Here is a 16628-nt window from a genome sequence, read left to right as displayed (position 1 = left end):
TAGTGGTACTGTAATGTATCACAAAGATATTAGTTTCAGGTTACGTGTATGATGTTGAAGAAAACTATTCTGTTGTTGTCTAAGTATGTAGAGAGGCTGTCCCCTTTTAATTCCAGCTCATACAAGCTCATACTGGATATCAGGTCTGTAATGTTGTAAGAGAAAATAAACATTGACTAAGAGTTTGGGTTTCTGAAAGCTCTGTTATTTATCTGTCCTCAGAGATTAGCACAATGGTATAAAGCAGCTTAGAAAAACACTCCCGTTTTAACTCAGTACAGTATAACAAAAACACATCCTGGTTTAAACCAATACAAATGTTCTAACAACTGGGGCTGTTCATTTGTTGGATGACATTTTTTGAAATGATATACTGTTGAATTTTAAATGTGCATCTACTTATTTTTCATAACTGTCATCAAAATAATACATGATATTACCAGCTGCAATACAAAACGCACTAAACATGTCAAGTTTCGTAAAACAGACCCAAACATTCAATGCATTACTAGCAAGAAGGGATTTACTGTAGTGTTATTTTGGGTTGTGCACTGTAGTATGCCAGACATAACTGACGTCAAAATGATGTGTGTTACCAGTGACAATTCCTTACATCTTTACACCTCTTATAATACTGTATGGCATCTATAGGCGAGATACAGAACCCCCTGCAGCTGCTGTCAGTGTTTGCTCTTGCTCTTCCCTGCCTACGGAAGTGAAGCTGATTTTGTGATAATCTTTCAATACGATGTTATAGGAAAACAAGCAGAACCTCAAAGTTACACACACAGGGAATAGAGGGTGTTCATTTTCGTTTTTTTATTATTATTTTTTTTTTATGGAAAGTGGATGTTTGTTTGGAAATAGATTCAAAACAGCAGGCTCACTGAAATCACAGTTAATACCAACATTATTGTAGCTCGTTCTGTTTCTTACAACTAAAATCTGACAACTAAAGGATTATTTATCCATGACTCAGTGTGCATTAAAGACTATATTTGGAAATCAAAACAAACAGCTTTCAAAAGTGCTAGGCCCCGTAGCAGGATAAGTCAGCTGTCAGAGAACGCGTAGGTTGAGTGCAATTGAAAACGTGTTTTTTTTTTAATCTTCTTGATTTTCTCCCCTGTACTAATAGAAAGATGGCTGTACATTTTCTTTTTTGTTTGCATTGATTAAGATGAGACTGCAGAATTTCCAGGTAGACAAATATGCCACTATGGTAACATGTAAAATACCGTAAAGCTGTAAATATCTACTTTAAGTAAAATATATGAATTCATTTTGATTGAAAATGTGAAACGGTACTGGGAAAGCATTTTCTGTTCTGTATTTCATTTTATATGCACTGACCTGCTTCTTGCATCTACTTCTTCACATTACATGGGTTAGAAAATGTAGTGCCCAGTGAGTTGCTATCTGGTGCTTAGCCCAATAGAAGGCTCTTATGGGCAAGTCATTTTACCTGTGAAGGGGGCGTTCATTTATGAATAACAGACATTTAGTAGTTCCTTGTAATTAGTAGTATACAGTACTTTATTCAGTTTATCAACCTACTTTACAAGCCCGAACATCCTCTTTTGCAATGTATGCACAGTGCATGCACTGTAACATATACCATGAAGGTAGAATACCTATTATTTGGTGTCCAATTCTTGTTTTTCATTACATCCTTGAAACCTATTTTTAAGTTTGAGCTCAGCATTTTTCAAGAATTGGAAACCAAATACCATGACTAATAAATGGGTGAAAAAATTGAATATTGAATTCTTGAATACCTTATTACTGTACATCTGCCTTTAATGCAATGTATCTAGACACCTGCCTGGCGTAATCGATTGGTTACACTGGTTTAGTTTTTTTAGGTTACAGTTTTTTTGTTTTTTTTTACAGTTTTTTTGTTTTTTTGGGATGAAGCTTCGACTATAATGAACTTGGACCCTGGACCCCAAATAATAAATAATAAAAGATAATATAAACACACACTGTCAACATCCCAGTCTGTACACATGGGATGCCACCTCCGCAGTGAAGTCAACTCTTTTGTCTTAATAAAAAGAGTGCGCGGTGTAACTATGCCTCCACAACATCTGTGACACAAACAAATGTCAGAACCCATAACTGTTCTTTTGGCATAGGTGTAGAAAGATGGGCCAGGCTGGCTAGCAATGGGCCAGCTGAGAGAATTTGAATACTGAGTTTAAGATTTAAATCAGCCTAACTATAACTGTAACCCTAACCCTAATTGAATATAGTACAGTTTTACATTGGCCTGTCTTTCTGCACCAGGTAAAGAGTGTGGCCCGTCTTTCTGCACATATGCTGTTCTTTCAATACTACAGGACTTTAAGTTATCAAAGGTTTTTTTTTTATTTCTTTGATTTTATTTATCCTACAATCTATATTCCAACGTTATCATAAGAAAGCTGTGCGTGCATTTTTTTTACATTTTCAAAATAACTAAATTTGCTTCCCAGTAAACGGCCATAAAATGATTACAATAATTACATTTGGTATTCAGCAGCTATATAATGAGCTGTTTCATGTGCTGCTTTAGCTTTGTTCATGTGATGTTTGGCTGCTCTGCTCTAGATGTGCACAGAGCACAACTTAACTGCATTACTATGTAAGAATGGATCCATTAGGGATTACTAAACTAACCTTAGAATGATTTCTTTAAAGTCAATTTACAGTACAGTTAAATGCATTCTATCACTCCATTTTAACTTCACATTATATACTTTTGTTTTTACTCTGATCAAGTTTATCTACCTCAGTTACGTACCTCAACTGCTCCACTACCTACTGTATTCATAGTACAGGCAATACAATCTTTGTATCAATAGAATGTGGATTATTTTACAGAGCTACAGAACAACCATTTATAAATAGTCTAACCTGCTTAAGTGTATATTTATTAAACCCATATATCAAAAAATGGTGCACAAAAAATACATATTAAAAAATGGCAGAGTACTTATTGGAAGGTATACCCAATATTTCACAATACCTGGACTAGAAATTGCAACTTTTGTAAATGGGTGTGTTCCTTTCACGGTAGTGCTATAAGTGTATCGTATCCGCTTAGTCGTAAGTGAGCAAACGTTTCTTCTTATTCAACGTATTTCTTTGAAGTCGTATCAGAAAATTAATATTGAAAAACTTCTGTCTGAATGATTTAACTACAGTGTACCAGGAGCGATAAAACTTAAGCTGAAGAAAGTAAAGAAATGTTGGGCATGTTTTATTGTTTTTACTTTTAAACATAACTTTATTATACTCAGTCAAAAAACACAATTAATCAATTGTTAAAAACGTGCAAACAAGAGTGAATCAAATAAACAAATTCATCTTGAAACCCCAAACAACCAGACTCTCATTCCTTTTTTCTCCCCCTTTTTATTTTTAAAAGCACTATACTCTTTTTAACCCATCCTCAGCACCTTTCATAAAAAGAAAAAGAAAAACCCTCCATTGTTTTGTTATATTTCAAGTCTGATTCCTTACATTACTGCAGCGAAACTTAACTTAAAAAAGAAAAAAGGTATAGGACAGGCAGGTGTTAGGTCATAAACACTGTATAATCCTACAGCCCAGTCACATGACAGGACAGAATGCAAGGTATTTTTTACAGTACAGGAAAATGGTATACTTTGTGAGTAATACAGCAAGTGTAGAAAGCAGACACATCCCTGTCCCTTTTAGATACCATGAAAGCTCACATTGGTAACGGCTACAGCTGTTGCCTTTGCTGTGTGATAAAATACATACCAGACTACAACCGGGACATTCATTCCCATTCTCACAGGTCCGGCGTCGAGTCTGCACCCCTCCCCCGCAAGGAGCTGTGCAGCGTTCCCACGAACCCCAGCTCGACCAGTAGACGTGTGGCGGACATGGCAAGTGCTCATTGCAGTATCTACGAGGGAAAGGAAACAGTGTTCAGTGGAAGTTACATGCTTTAAACAGTTTAATCGTTTACACAGATGTTTTCTAACAGAACTGTTTGCCCTTTAACCTACTGCTGTCCAAATTGTTTAAAAGGTTAGACTGTTCATTTTATACACACTAGAACTGTAAAATTATTTTAGTTTTTAATCAGGATTTACGGTGACACCTGGACCAAGGCTTAGTATAAATTGACTATAAGGGTTAGTTTTCCAAATGCTTTGCAGACCCACTGAAACACAAAGTAGAACAGAAGTCTGAACATCCATATTTTAAAGTATAGTGTGACTCTGTATCTTGTGGAATTGTGGTATCCATCTGTGAAATGGTAGAGGTAAAAGGGTACATTTTTACCTGAGATTTTGGCTTTATTCAGGTTGGTCTAGCTGTGTACTGATAAAGTACAGAGTCAGACCAACCTTAGTAAACCAATGAAGCTACAGAGAGATAATGTCATGGTCATCTTGGGATATTAAATTTGAATTAAATCTCACCAAGAGGAGCCATAAAGTGCTAAATTAGCCAGAAATGGGTATTAAAGCATTCCCTACTTTCACATTGGTGTTATTTCTGGGTCTGGGAGTGACTGTTAAAAAGTTTTTCTCAATATATTCTCCCCTATATCATATATGAACCATATAGCAATAATAAGCAACTGTAATTTTTTTTCGTCGAGAACTTGGATTGTAGCTGAAGCACCCCCATAGCATGATGCTGCCACCACCATGCTTCACGGTAGGGATGGTGTTCTCAGGCTGATGTGCGGTGTTAGGCTTGCACCAAACATAGCGCTTAGCGTTGAGGCTAAAAAGCTCTATTTTGGTTTCATCATACCATAGAATCTTCTTCCATTTGGTCTCAGAGTGTCCCACATGCCTTCTGGCAAACTCTAGCCGAGATTTGATGTGATTTTTTTTCAACAATGGCTTTCTTTTTGCCACTCACCCATAAAGGCCAGTTTTGTGAAGCTATTGTTGCCGTATGCACAGTGTCTTCCAGCTCAGCCGTGGAAGACTGTAACTCTTTAGAGTTGCCATAGGCCTCTTGGTGGCCTCCCTGACTAGTGCCCTTCTCGCCCGGATACTCAGTTTTTGAGGACGGCCTGTTCTAGACAGATTCACAGCTGTGCCATATTCTCTCCATTTCTTAATAATGGACTTTACTGTGCTCCTGGGCATATTCAATGCCTTGGAAATGTTCTTATATCCTACCCGTGATTGGTGCTTTTGATGAACCTTATTCCGGATTTGCTTTGAATGTTCCTTTGTCTTCATGATATAGTTTTTGATAGGAATTGTACTAACCGACTGTGGGACCTCCCAGAGACAGGTGTATTTAACCTGAAATCATGTGAAACACCTTAATTGCACACAGGTGGACTCCATTCAACTAATTATGTGACTTCTAAAGACAATTGATTGCACCAGAGCTTATTTAGGTGTGTCATAGCAAAGGGGGTGAATACTTATCAATCAATTATTTTCTGTTTTATATTTGTAATTAATTTAGAACAATTTGTAGATTTTATTTTTCACTTTGACATTATGGACATTTTTTTGTGGTGATCAGTGGCAAAAACTCCTAATTAAATCCATTTTGATTCCATGTTGTAACACAATAAAATATGGAAAAGTCCAAGGGGGGTGAATACTTTTGAGAGCCACTGTATATATATATATATATATATATATATATCTATATATATATATATATATATATATATATATATATATATAGCTTGAATGTTCCTAGTGTGTTCCTTGTGCTTTTTCTATGCTTCCTTAATACCCTTGTATTATAGATCGATTTAGGATTGATAGTTTTGTAAAATAATAAATGTTTATGATTTCTAAGGCCCCCAAGGCCTCTCATTATTACATTGAGAGGGAGCTGTGACTCTTATTTAGCCTGGGACCCGTTTCATAAAGGCTCTCCGATTGCGATGTGCTTGTGACGCAGAGGTCGTCGCTGCAAGCGTTTAATAAAACACATCGCAAGTGCTGCTGCTTGCGACCACTCTTTTGAGATCTGCGTTGAGAAAAATCAGTAACTCTGTAATCAACTTCAAAGCCCAGTGACCGATTACGTAATTACATACAATGGCAGGTGTGCCAAGGAAAGCCAATGTTTTGAAAGAATACATTGGTACAATTATTGAAATGGTAGGTCAACACAAATCCGGCACGTTGTCAGGAAGTTGTCAGATGATCACGGATTGTGGTGGAGCAGAGAGCAGTAGAAAGAAATGGATAGATCACGCGAGAAGAACAAAATTAAAAGGAGGGAAAGGAAGGGAGATGAAAAATTGTCTAAATATAATTGGTGAAGTAGCTGTTGCTGGTACTGAGAGAGGATTGGAATACGCAAAAAAAGAAAAGCAGATAGTGAAGCTCTTCCTGCTGCCTTTGACCCAACGTAAGTAAACATGTTTTTTTGTTATTCATCCAAGTAAGCAATAATTAAAATAGAAAAATTGTTACACAACTTGTTAATAAAATGCAATATTACAGTGCACTCTGTTTATAAGAATCACATCCGTCCAGGATGATTTGATTCTTAAAAGCAGACCGATATGATTACAATTAGCAAAAGTGGGCCTCTGCGCATCAGCAGTTTAAATACAGAATACAAATGTCAATGGTGCTCAATCATTGAGGACAAAACATCAAAACAATCAAAACAAGTCCTCGTGGGTAAGCAACTTGTTATATGATCACGATTATGTTTACTCAAGGCTGCAGAATCCTATTTTACTACAGTATACTTGAGAAGCGATCATCTCGTAAGGGTGCCTAGTTTAACTGCTGTGTGGTGTTACGTGTAATGGCCTTTGAATTAAAATGACATTACAGTACAGTATTTTACTGTCAGGACTGCCACTGCATTTAAGCGTACGTGGCTTGCTTTTTCTCAGTTGCGATGGAAATCTCACAGTTTTTCACGAAGCGGAGATGCAAAGCCCCCCCCTGGCCCCCTCCTCCTCACCGCGCCGTTATGCAATCCCACTCCCTCTACATGCATATCACACAATCACAGAGCTGTACTCAGTATGTATTCAATGAATGTGTATTCACTTTATTAAAACACATCTTCACTAACAGAGAACATAAATAAACAGTCACGCGTCTTTCTTTTTCCTGCCATGTTGACACAAATAAGAACATAAGAACATAAGAAAGTTTACAAACGAGAGGAGGCCATTCAGCCCATCTTGTCAGCCTTTTTTTTTTATAGCTTCCCCACATTGTCTAGATGTAGACATTTCTGAGTCAACATAAACTCCTAGATCTTTTTCATAGATTCCTTCTTCAATTTCAGTATCTCCCATGTGATATTTATATGGTATTTATATGCACATTTTTATTGCCTGCGTGCAGTACCTTACACTTTTCTCTATTAAATGTCATTTGCCATGTGTCTGCCCAGTTCTGAATGCTGTCTAGATAATTTTGAATGACCTTTGCTGCTGCAACAGTGTTTGCCACTCCTCCTATTTTTGTGTCGTCTGCAAATTTAACAAGTTTGCTTACTATACCAGAATCTAATCATTAATGTAGATTAGGAATAGCAGAGGACTAAATACTGATCCCAGTGGTTACCTCGCTCCATTTTGAGCTTTCTGTTTTCTACATGTTAACCACTGCCTAATCCATGTGCTTGCATTTGCTTGAATCCCTACTGCGATCAGTTTGAGAATTAATCTTTTATGCGGGACTTTGTCAAAAGCTTTCTGGAAATCTAAATAAACCATGTCGTATGCTTTGCAATTATCCATTGTCGATGTTGCATCCTCAAAAAAATCAAGCAGGTTAGTTAGACACAATCTCCCTTTCCTAAAACCATGCTGACTGTCTGCCAGGATATTGTTACCATATAGGTAATTTTCCATTTTGGATCTTATTATAGTTTCCATAAGTTTACATATAATAGAAGTCAGGCTTATTCGTCTGTAGTTACCTGGTTCGGTTTTGTCTCCCTTTTTGTGGATCGGAATTACGTTTGCAATTTTCCAGTCTGTCGGTACAACCCCTGTGCCAAGAGACTGTTGCATGATCTTGGTTAGTGGTTTGTAAATAACTTCTTTCATTTCTTTGAGTAGTATTGGGAGGATCTCATCCGGCCCAGGGGATTTGTTTATTTTAAGAGCTCCTAGTCCTTTTAACACTTCTGCCTCTGTTATGCTAAGCTGCACAACTTGCTTTTTTTCTACTGGGAGTCGCTGCGGACCTGGGATTGTACTGTATAAATGCTGTGTATGTGACTAGTCACATGAGATATGATCAAATTAAAATTCAAAAACAGCTTTATTGGCTTGTGGCAATGTGCCCCGTCCCTGTGTGCATTTGTGTGTTGCGTGCGTGTGTAAATGTTGGTGTATAGTCATTGGTACACGGGATATAAACGGGTCTGTGTTTCACGTGTATTTAAAAAGTGTATATTTGTATTTAGGCACGGGATTGCACATCACGCACGTGCATTTAAAATATATTATGTGAACACGGGGTTTCACGTAATGAATTCACGTGCTGGGATTCAAGTGAGTAATTAATTAGTAATTGAATCCCAGCACAAACAGTATAAATAGATGCACGTTTAGTCACTCGTGGTTAGGTGTTCAGAGAGTGGAGAACGGGAGAGAGAGAGGGGAGAGTTAAATCAGTACAATCGTAAACGTAAAGTGTTTGTTCTCACCGTGTTTGTTTGTCTCTCCGTGCACCGTTTGTTTAATGTTAGTCCGTTTTGTTTGTCTTTTTATTTTGGCGTGTAGTGCCGTGTCCTGTTTTGTGTACCGTTTCAACCCTTTTATTTGTTAATAAACGCTGAGTGCAGCCATTGCACTCAGCTCATCACAACCACTGTCTTTGTTTGAATTCCTGTCTGGTCTGACGCCACCCACTCTGGCCGTCTTTGTGACATGGCTGTACACGTCATTGCACTTGATACAGTATCGTATTACATGCAGTCAGTTTGCCCCGAAATGATTCTTATAAGTGGATTACTTGATTATTACAAGCAGAGTATTTTACATTGGCTAGTATAGGAATAATTTTCTCCCAGTGGTTTTGATCACTATATGCTGTTGATCCTTATATCAGTAATTCTTATAAACAGAGTGCACTGTTATTATTATTATTATTATTATTATTATTATTATTATTATTATTATTATTATTATTATTATCTTACCCACTGTCTCCCAAAAGTTCACCCATCACAATATCTCCTCTGGCAAAGTGATCAGCGATATCACAATTTGCCCAAATGAAACTGCCATTTGTACTCCCAGGGTATGGAATGGCAGCGTCTAACACAGACATTTTGGCATCTGAGGTGGCTTGAATATTAATGGAATTAAAACCTTTCTTGTTGATGTACAAGTGCTCATTCACAGCAGGGGACAAAATTGGTATTTGAGATCCATCTATGGCAAATTTCTTGATCTAATAAATGTGATGTTATTTTAATATGATTTTTTTTTTCTTTACTATTGAGACTCAAAGTTAGTTCAGCTGGCAACTTTGTGGGCTTTATTCCAGGGTGCGAAGTTGCCGAGTTTTTTAAAAACTTGTTTTAAAGTTTTTGTTTCAGACATCTTTAAGTTTAAATCAATTTAGATTATTTTCTGTTTCAATCTAAAAATACGTTTGACCACCCTAAGATTAGTTATGTCCCTTCTTGGCAATCGGTACTTTGATATTCATTCTCAGTCTGTATACATATCAAGAGGATTGGACCGGTCCCTGAATGCTCTTTCCTTCTGATTTCCCTGCTATATCAACAGCCAGCTAGTTGTATGAGTGGCATGGTATGTCCGAAAACAGGATATGCGATGAAAATTGCTACTTGCGGTGCTGTCTGGCTGTCACAAGTTTCAGTCATAATCAGTGATTTTTATGAAAACCAAATTTTAATCTGCGAGGTGCCTGCGACTCCGATTCAGCACAAATTGCTTTTTATGAAACGGGCCCATGGACTCTAAAGGACCCTGTTTGTTAAGTCTCATGCTTATGTAAACTCAGCCAGGACTCTGGCTTTGTCATGGTGCCAGAGAGCTGCACGTAAACCTTTATTCTCGATCACTAATCACCACCATCTGACATAACAGTGGAGGGCACAGAGTGCTTTTTTTCTTCAAAAGAAAAGAGAAAGCATAAAAGTGCAACATTGTGAATATAAGTCTGATACTTTAAAAATAAATTCCCCACATTTACCAAACAAAACCTTACACCAGTCATGGAACTAAAACCCCCAGAATCAGAGATATCTGAAACCATGCAAAGTGCTGCTTCGCAGTAAAGAAGGGAAGCAAGTTCTTAACACACCTACCTTCCCTTTCCACATGCTGACTTAGCATAATCTGTCCCCCAACACAAGCAATATCATTATATTTGATACATTCAGGAAAGCTCTATAAACATCAGGTACGTTTTCACAGCTAAGATTTATTGCTGGGTGAATCTGAAGGCAACTGCTATGAGATGGGGTCCTGCCAAGTTTTCTGGCAGATCTGCAATCTGGACTCTCAGGTGCCTACAAACCCTCCACCACCCCCCCCCCCCCCCCCCCCCCCCCCCCACCTCCCCTAACTTGTTGATTTCTGCTTCAGTGCAGAAATCAACAGTAAAGAATCAGTAAAACAACTGCCCTCTAGATCAGCTTTTGAAATCTGCTGAGGAGGGCATTTCCTGGGTGACTTGATTACTGTCAGGAGTATTAGGAGGCTATGTGGTCCAGTGGTTAAAGAAAAGGGCTTGTAACCTGGAGGTCCCCAGTTCAAATCCCACCTCAGCCACTGACTCATTGTGTAACCCTGAGCAAGTCACTTAACCTCCTTGTGCTCCGTCTTTCGGGTGAGACGTAATTGTAAGTGACTCTGCAGCTGATGCATAGTTCACACACCCTAGTCTCTGTAAGTCGCCTTGGATAAAGGTGTCTGCTAAATAAACAAATAATAATAATAATTAGACAAGCTAACACTACTTTCTATTTATTTTATTAAACCAGCTGGAATAGTAGTTTACATCAGTAGGGATGTTGTGAGTTCATGTGAGAATGTTTGGTGGTTTACACTGATCCCATCCCACAATGTCACACACCCTTCACTCTCTAGAAATGGACTGCCCAAGCGATTAATCAGCCATATGCATGGTTCACATGAAACCAACTCTCCTTTGACAAAAATCAAGGACTGCAAACAGACATCAGCTCACGGCTCCCTATATTGTTGAGTATTGAAGTCTGCAGATTGTGTCTTTGGGCAATATACAGTAAAAGAGCCTCAACATATTGTTATATTGGTCTGAGCTCTGTTCACAGGTTCAATGTAGCTAGACAATGTGCCTAAAATGTTGTCTGTGGCCTTGAGTAATGACCTTTATCCTAGTCTAACCCTTATGGAGGCTCTGATTTCATGCAGAGCATCCCAGGCGCTTTACATTGGCCAATCAATCCAGCTCAAAAATAAGCTAACGCAAACAAATCTTTTTTTTTAATTTGATTTAAAAGATTTGACTGTTCCAACATTCCTGGTATAACTTGGGATGGAGCTCCTAAGGCTACTACCAAAAGCTTGGCCTTCACTGATCTCAAGGGATGACTCGGAGCATAAGGTACCAACGGTTCCTGTAAATATAAAGGCCTAAAACATTCCCTTACTGTTACCTTTACTGAATGGGTATTTACCTCCTAAAGACGCGAAACCTGAATATTGTATACCAAAGCTTCTCAGCAAGCCTGTGACGCAGTCATGGCCGCCCCTGAGCGCACAAAAGGACTGCTCTCACAGATCTCAGCATAATTCTTTCTTCAAGCCTGCTGGAATCATGGACGCAGCGACCTTGAAGGTTTCTATTTCAGGGAACCAGGGTTATGATAATAACCTAACATTCCCTTTCAAGTATGAAATGTAACCATTGCCATAAGGCAAGATTGTAGAATGAATGGAAGGCTACAAGACGAAGCCAAGAGGCTGCCCTATGCTTTACCATACAGAACCCTAGTAACAAATAGCTGGGTGAAAAAACTGATGGAGAACTCACCTCTATGCCTGTGTTGTAAGGGTCGACTGAGAAGCCGCCCTTAATCCTCTAGTTCCAAAAACAGGGTTTTGAGGATCCACGACATTAAGTGTGTAGAACCTAGTAAAGGTATGGGGAGTAGGCCACATTGCTGCATTGCAAATGTCTCCGACAGATGCACCCTAGAATAAAGCCCACGAAGTTGCCATGCACCTAGTGGAATGGGCAGTGAGGTTTTCTGGAGGGGGCAAGTTGACCAGCTCATAGGCAATCCTGACCGTGTCTGCTACCCACATGAACAGCCCCTAAAAAGACAGGGCTAGACCATTGGACTTCTCCCCATAGGAGACAAAACATTGTTCTGACTGCTTCCAGCTTTTCGTCCTGTCAAAGTAGTGCAGTGATTTAAGAACCACAGTAATGCTTTGTTAACAATGTGTGCGAGTAAGCACTATGGCTGCAGCATTTTGAACAATAATGTTCAAAATGGAACGACAACTGTCCAGCCTGTAACATGATACAGCTACTCTAACATACAACCATGGGGGATTCGTCCTCCATTTTGGCCCCTCAAAATCTCTAGCACTGACAAGTGTGAACAGGCTCACCAGATTGTTTAATCTCCATCCTTGAAGGCAGAAGTGTTGCAATGATATTTGTACAGTAGTAGAGTTAAAAAGGTATGGTGCACTACATGTATGTCAGAAAAGCCTCCCAGACACATACATACTTATCAAGAAGTATCAATTTGAAACCCTGTGCTTCCTACCAGAAATGACCTCAACATGAAATTAGGGTTGCAGGCTTAGTAATCAGTTTATCCACAACTAAAACTGTAAAATATCATTTTGAGAAATGCCTGCTGATTCTGGATCTTAAAACAAAATAGCTATCAGAATACTCAAAATAGATGCTACAGCCTTAACTAGCAGAAACTGAAAATGGTTTTGTTTTTGTAATTCTCAATGGCACTGCAGGTTACTAGGCAACCTCAAACATCCTTAGACCTCACCGGAACTAATAATTTGCCAGATAATACTTCCCAGTTACTGTGCATCTGTGAGGTTTTATCAAATGAAGAAAATGTCACGTCGCAAATGCCTCTCTTTTAATTTGTTTAACATACAAAATATATAAATAGTACCCTTGACACAGATAATTCTGGACATGTTCTACAGTTCTGTTACCTGCAGTGCTGCAAAGCTATTAAGTTTCCCTCTCATTCGGGAATGTGCTGATACATACCTCTCCTCCCTGTTTTGACCCACACAGACTCTTCCTCCATGTCGAGGACTTGGGTTACTGCAGGAGCGCTGCCGAACCTGAAAGCCAATACCACAAGTAGTGCTGCAGGGAGACCAAACAGTCCAAGGTGTCCAGCCTCCATTCCTGACCAAAGAGTGCTGCCATTAGTGGTGAGCCAAAATTCCAATGGTAAATACCACCTAATGGTGGCAGTCTTCATATTATCATGGTTTAGTTTAAAATAATCTAGTTAAAAAAACTAACTGCAGATGATTGGAACTCTTATATGCAAGGAACATGGCAGAGGAATGCAACACAAGTAAATATAAATAATAACAAACAGCTGTCTGACAATGGACAGTTGCTTACTGACTCAACTAACTTGACAGATATGGAGAAATAGGTGCCTTTATACTGCATCAAATGATGTGTAATGGGAATGAAATGGTTGTACAATAACAACAGTTCTGTACTAATTTGCTATTGCATCCAAGGGCAGATTCAATGGTATTAGTGATAACATATTTATATTTTGATATACTAATGCTATCACAATATTTTACCATATATATTGTACATGATTTACAGACGTGCTCAAATTTGTTGGTACCCCTCCACAAAAAACGAAGAATGCACAATTTTCTCTGAAATAACTTGAAACTGACAAAAGTAATTGGCATCCACCATTGTTTATTCCATATTTAATAGGAATCAGACTTTGCTTTTGATTTTTTATTCAACATAATATTGTAAATAAGAAAACAAATGAAAATGGCATGGACAAAAATGATGGGACCGCTAACCTAATATTTTGTTGCACAACCTTTAGAGGCAATCACTGCAATCAAACGTTTTCTGTAGCTCTCATTGAGACTTCTGCACCTGTTAACAGGTAGTTTGGCCCACTCTTCCTGAGCAAACTGCTCCAGCTGTCTCAGGTTTGATGGGTGCCGTCTCCAGCCTGCAAGTTTCAGCTCTTTCCATAGATGTTTGATAGGATTCAGATCAGGACTCATAGAAGGCCACTTCAGAATAGTCCAATGTTTTGTTCTTATCCATTCTTGGGTGCTTTTAGCTGTGTGTTTTGGGTCATTATCCTTTTGGAGGACCCATGACCTGCGACTGAGACAGAGCTTTCTGACACTGGGCAGTACGTTTCGCTCCAGAATGCCTTGATAGTCTTGAGATTTCATTGTGCCCTGCACAGATTCAAGGCACCCTGTGCCAGGCGCAGCAAAGCAGCCCCAAAACAGAACCGAGCCTCCTCCATGTTTCACTGTAGGTATGGTGTTCTTTTCTTTGAAAGCTTCATTTTTTCGTCTGTGAACATAGAGCTGATGTGACTTGCCAAAAAGCTCCAGTTTTGACTCATCTGTCCAAAGGACATTCTCCCAGAAGGATTGTGGCTTGTCAATATGCATTTTAGCAAATTCCAGTCTGGCTTTTTTATGTTTTTCTTTCAAAAGTGGAGTCCTCCTGGGTCTTCTTCCATGGAGCCCACTTTCGCTCAAAAAGCGACGGATGGTGCAATCAGAAACTGACGTACCTTCACCTTGGAGTTCAGCTTGTACCTCTTTGGCAGTTATCCTTGGTTCTTTTTCTACCATTCGCACTATCCTTCTGTTCAATCTGGGGTCGATTTTCCTCTTGCGGCCGCGCCCAGGGAGGTTGGCTACAGTTCCATGGACCTTAAACTTCTTAATAATATTTGCAACTGTTGTCACAGGAACATCAAGCTGCTTGGAGATGGTCTTGTAGCCTTTACCTTTACCATGCTTGTCTATTATTTTCTTTCTGATCTCCTCAGACAACTCTCTCCTTTGCTTTCTCTGGTCCATGTTCAGTGTGGTGCACACAATGATACCAAACAGCACAGTGACTACTTTTCTCCATTTAAATAGGCTGAATGACTGATTACAAGATTGGAGACATGTGTGATACTAATTAAAGAAACTAATTCGTTTGAAATATCACTATAATCCAATTATTTATTATGTTTTCTAAGGGGTACCAACAAATGTGTCCAGGCCATTTTAGAATATCTTTGTAGACTAAACAATAATTCATCTGTTTTCACAGCTTCTTTGCTTTATTCTATGACATACCAAAGGCATGCAAGTATACATGATAAAATAGCTTTTAATTTCATCACTTTTCAGGAGGAATTAAGCATTATTTCAATGAGCTGTAAGGGTACCAACAAATTTGAGCATGTCTGTATATATTTCAATATGTAAATTAAAATACTGATATGCATTATACATAACAAATCTCATCTTTGTTTAATGAAAATAGAATTTTAAAAAAAGCTGATTTCCATAATTGTAAAGTACCTGGAGCAGTTGGCAACCTCCATGCTTGGGCCTTCACACAGCTGACCACCACACTGTGGGGCTGGACTGTCACAGGATCTAGTCCTGCAGTGGCAGGAACCAACACTATTGCCATCAGTGTGGCTGCAAGATTTCCATAGTGACCAATCTCCATAGTGCCCGTCAATGGTCATATTCTTTGACTGTTAACAAATAAACAAAAAATCCAATTTTAATATTGCATTGTTTTATTTTATATAATGAAGAAATGTAATGTGAACAGCTCTATGAATATAGAGTATATAACTTTTAATAGGATCAGCTAAAATATGTATACAAATATATACACTTTTAAAACCTAAGAGACTTTTGAAGTCTTGAAAGCTTGTGCATATGGTACTTTTGTCTAGGTCACCTAAAAAATTAAAAAGTTTGCTTAACATGCCAATATTTATACAGAAGCACAACCAGTGTTCTACACTATTGTTTGCTGCCCTTGCTGCCCATCGTTGCCAATTTTTCAGTTACTGTTACGTTCTTGTACTTGGGCATGTTTCTGAATTTGCAGGTTACAACACACATTTCTTTCTAACATATGGTATGTGTCCTTGAAACGTTTCACTTGTCTGGTTCATGTCTGGCCCATGCTGCATCTCTTGAAAATTGGCACTGATGCTGGGAAACTGAACAATCAGTTTATGTGCCCAGCAGATTGGCAATGGTGTTACAGTATATCAGAGAATGATTTGCAGTATTATTCACTGGGCATGATCGAGGGCTGCGTGTAGTAAGGGACCTCGGGAATTAATGGAAGATATGTGCTTATAACTTAAATAGTAGGGAGATTCCCCTTGGCTCACGGAGAGCCGCCCTCGAGGAGGTGAGACCAAACCGATCGGTCTCCAAGGCTGGGAAGCAACCGTTCCATCCCCCAAGGGGGGTCTAGATGAGAGAAATGGGAGATGTCAGTGATAAATACATTTGGCCGGGGGTCCACCTTGGCTGTCAGAGAACCTTCCTTGCGGAGGACAAATCCAGTGGCGGCTGGGCTTCCGAGGTTGGGAAGTGAGCTTCACTTACCCCCAAGAGGGAGACCATTGCAGAA

At 38.9% G+C, this 16628-nt stretch overlaps 1 protein-coding gene across 3 annotated transcripts in view; it reads right to left on the bottom strand.

The window, feature by feature from the left end:
• Positions 1–16628, bottom strand: part of LOC117435396 (semaphorin-5A-like) — a 156859-nt gene that overhangs the window by 19684 nt on the left and 120547 nt on the right. For all 3 annotated transcript variants that reach the window (XM_059020486.1, XM_059020488.1, XM_059020487.1), the window contains exons 13-15: positions 15545–15726; positions 13212–13355; positions 3772–3919 (exon numbers count right to left, since the gene is read on the bottom strand). In XM_059020486.1, coding sequence (XP_058876469.1) covers positions 3772–3919; positions 13212–13355; positions 15545–15726 — 474 coding nt within the window. The remainder of the gene's footprint in view (positions 1–3771; positions 3920–13211; positions 13356–15544; positions 15727–16628) is intronic.

Source organism: Acipenser ruthenus, chromosome 3 (genome assembly GCF_902713425.1).
Source record: "Acipenser ruthenus chromosome 3, fAciRut3.2 maternal haplotype, whole genome shotgun sequence".
Taxonomy (NCBI): Eukaryota; Metazoa; Chordata; class Actinopteri; order Acipenseriformes; family Acipenseridae; genus Acipenser; species Acipenser ruthenus.
This window is presented reverse-complemented; position numbering and strand designations above follow the sequence as displayed.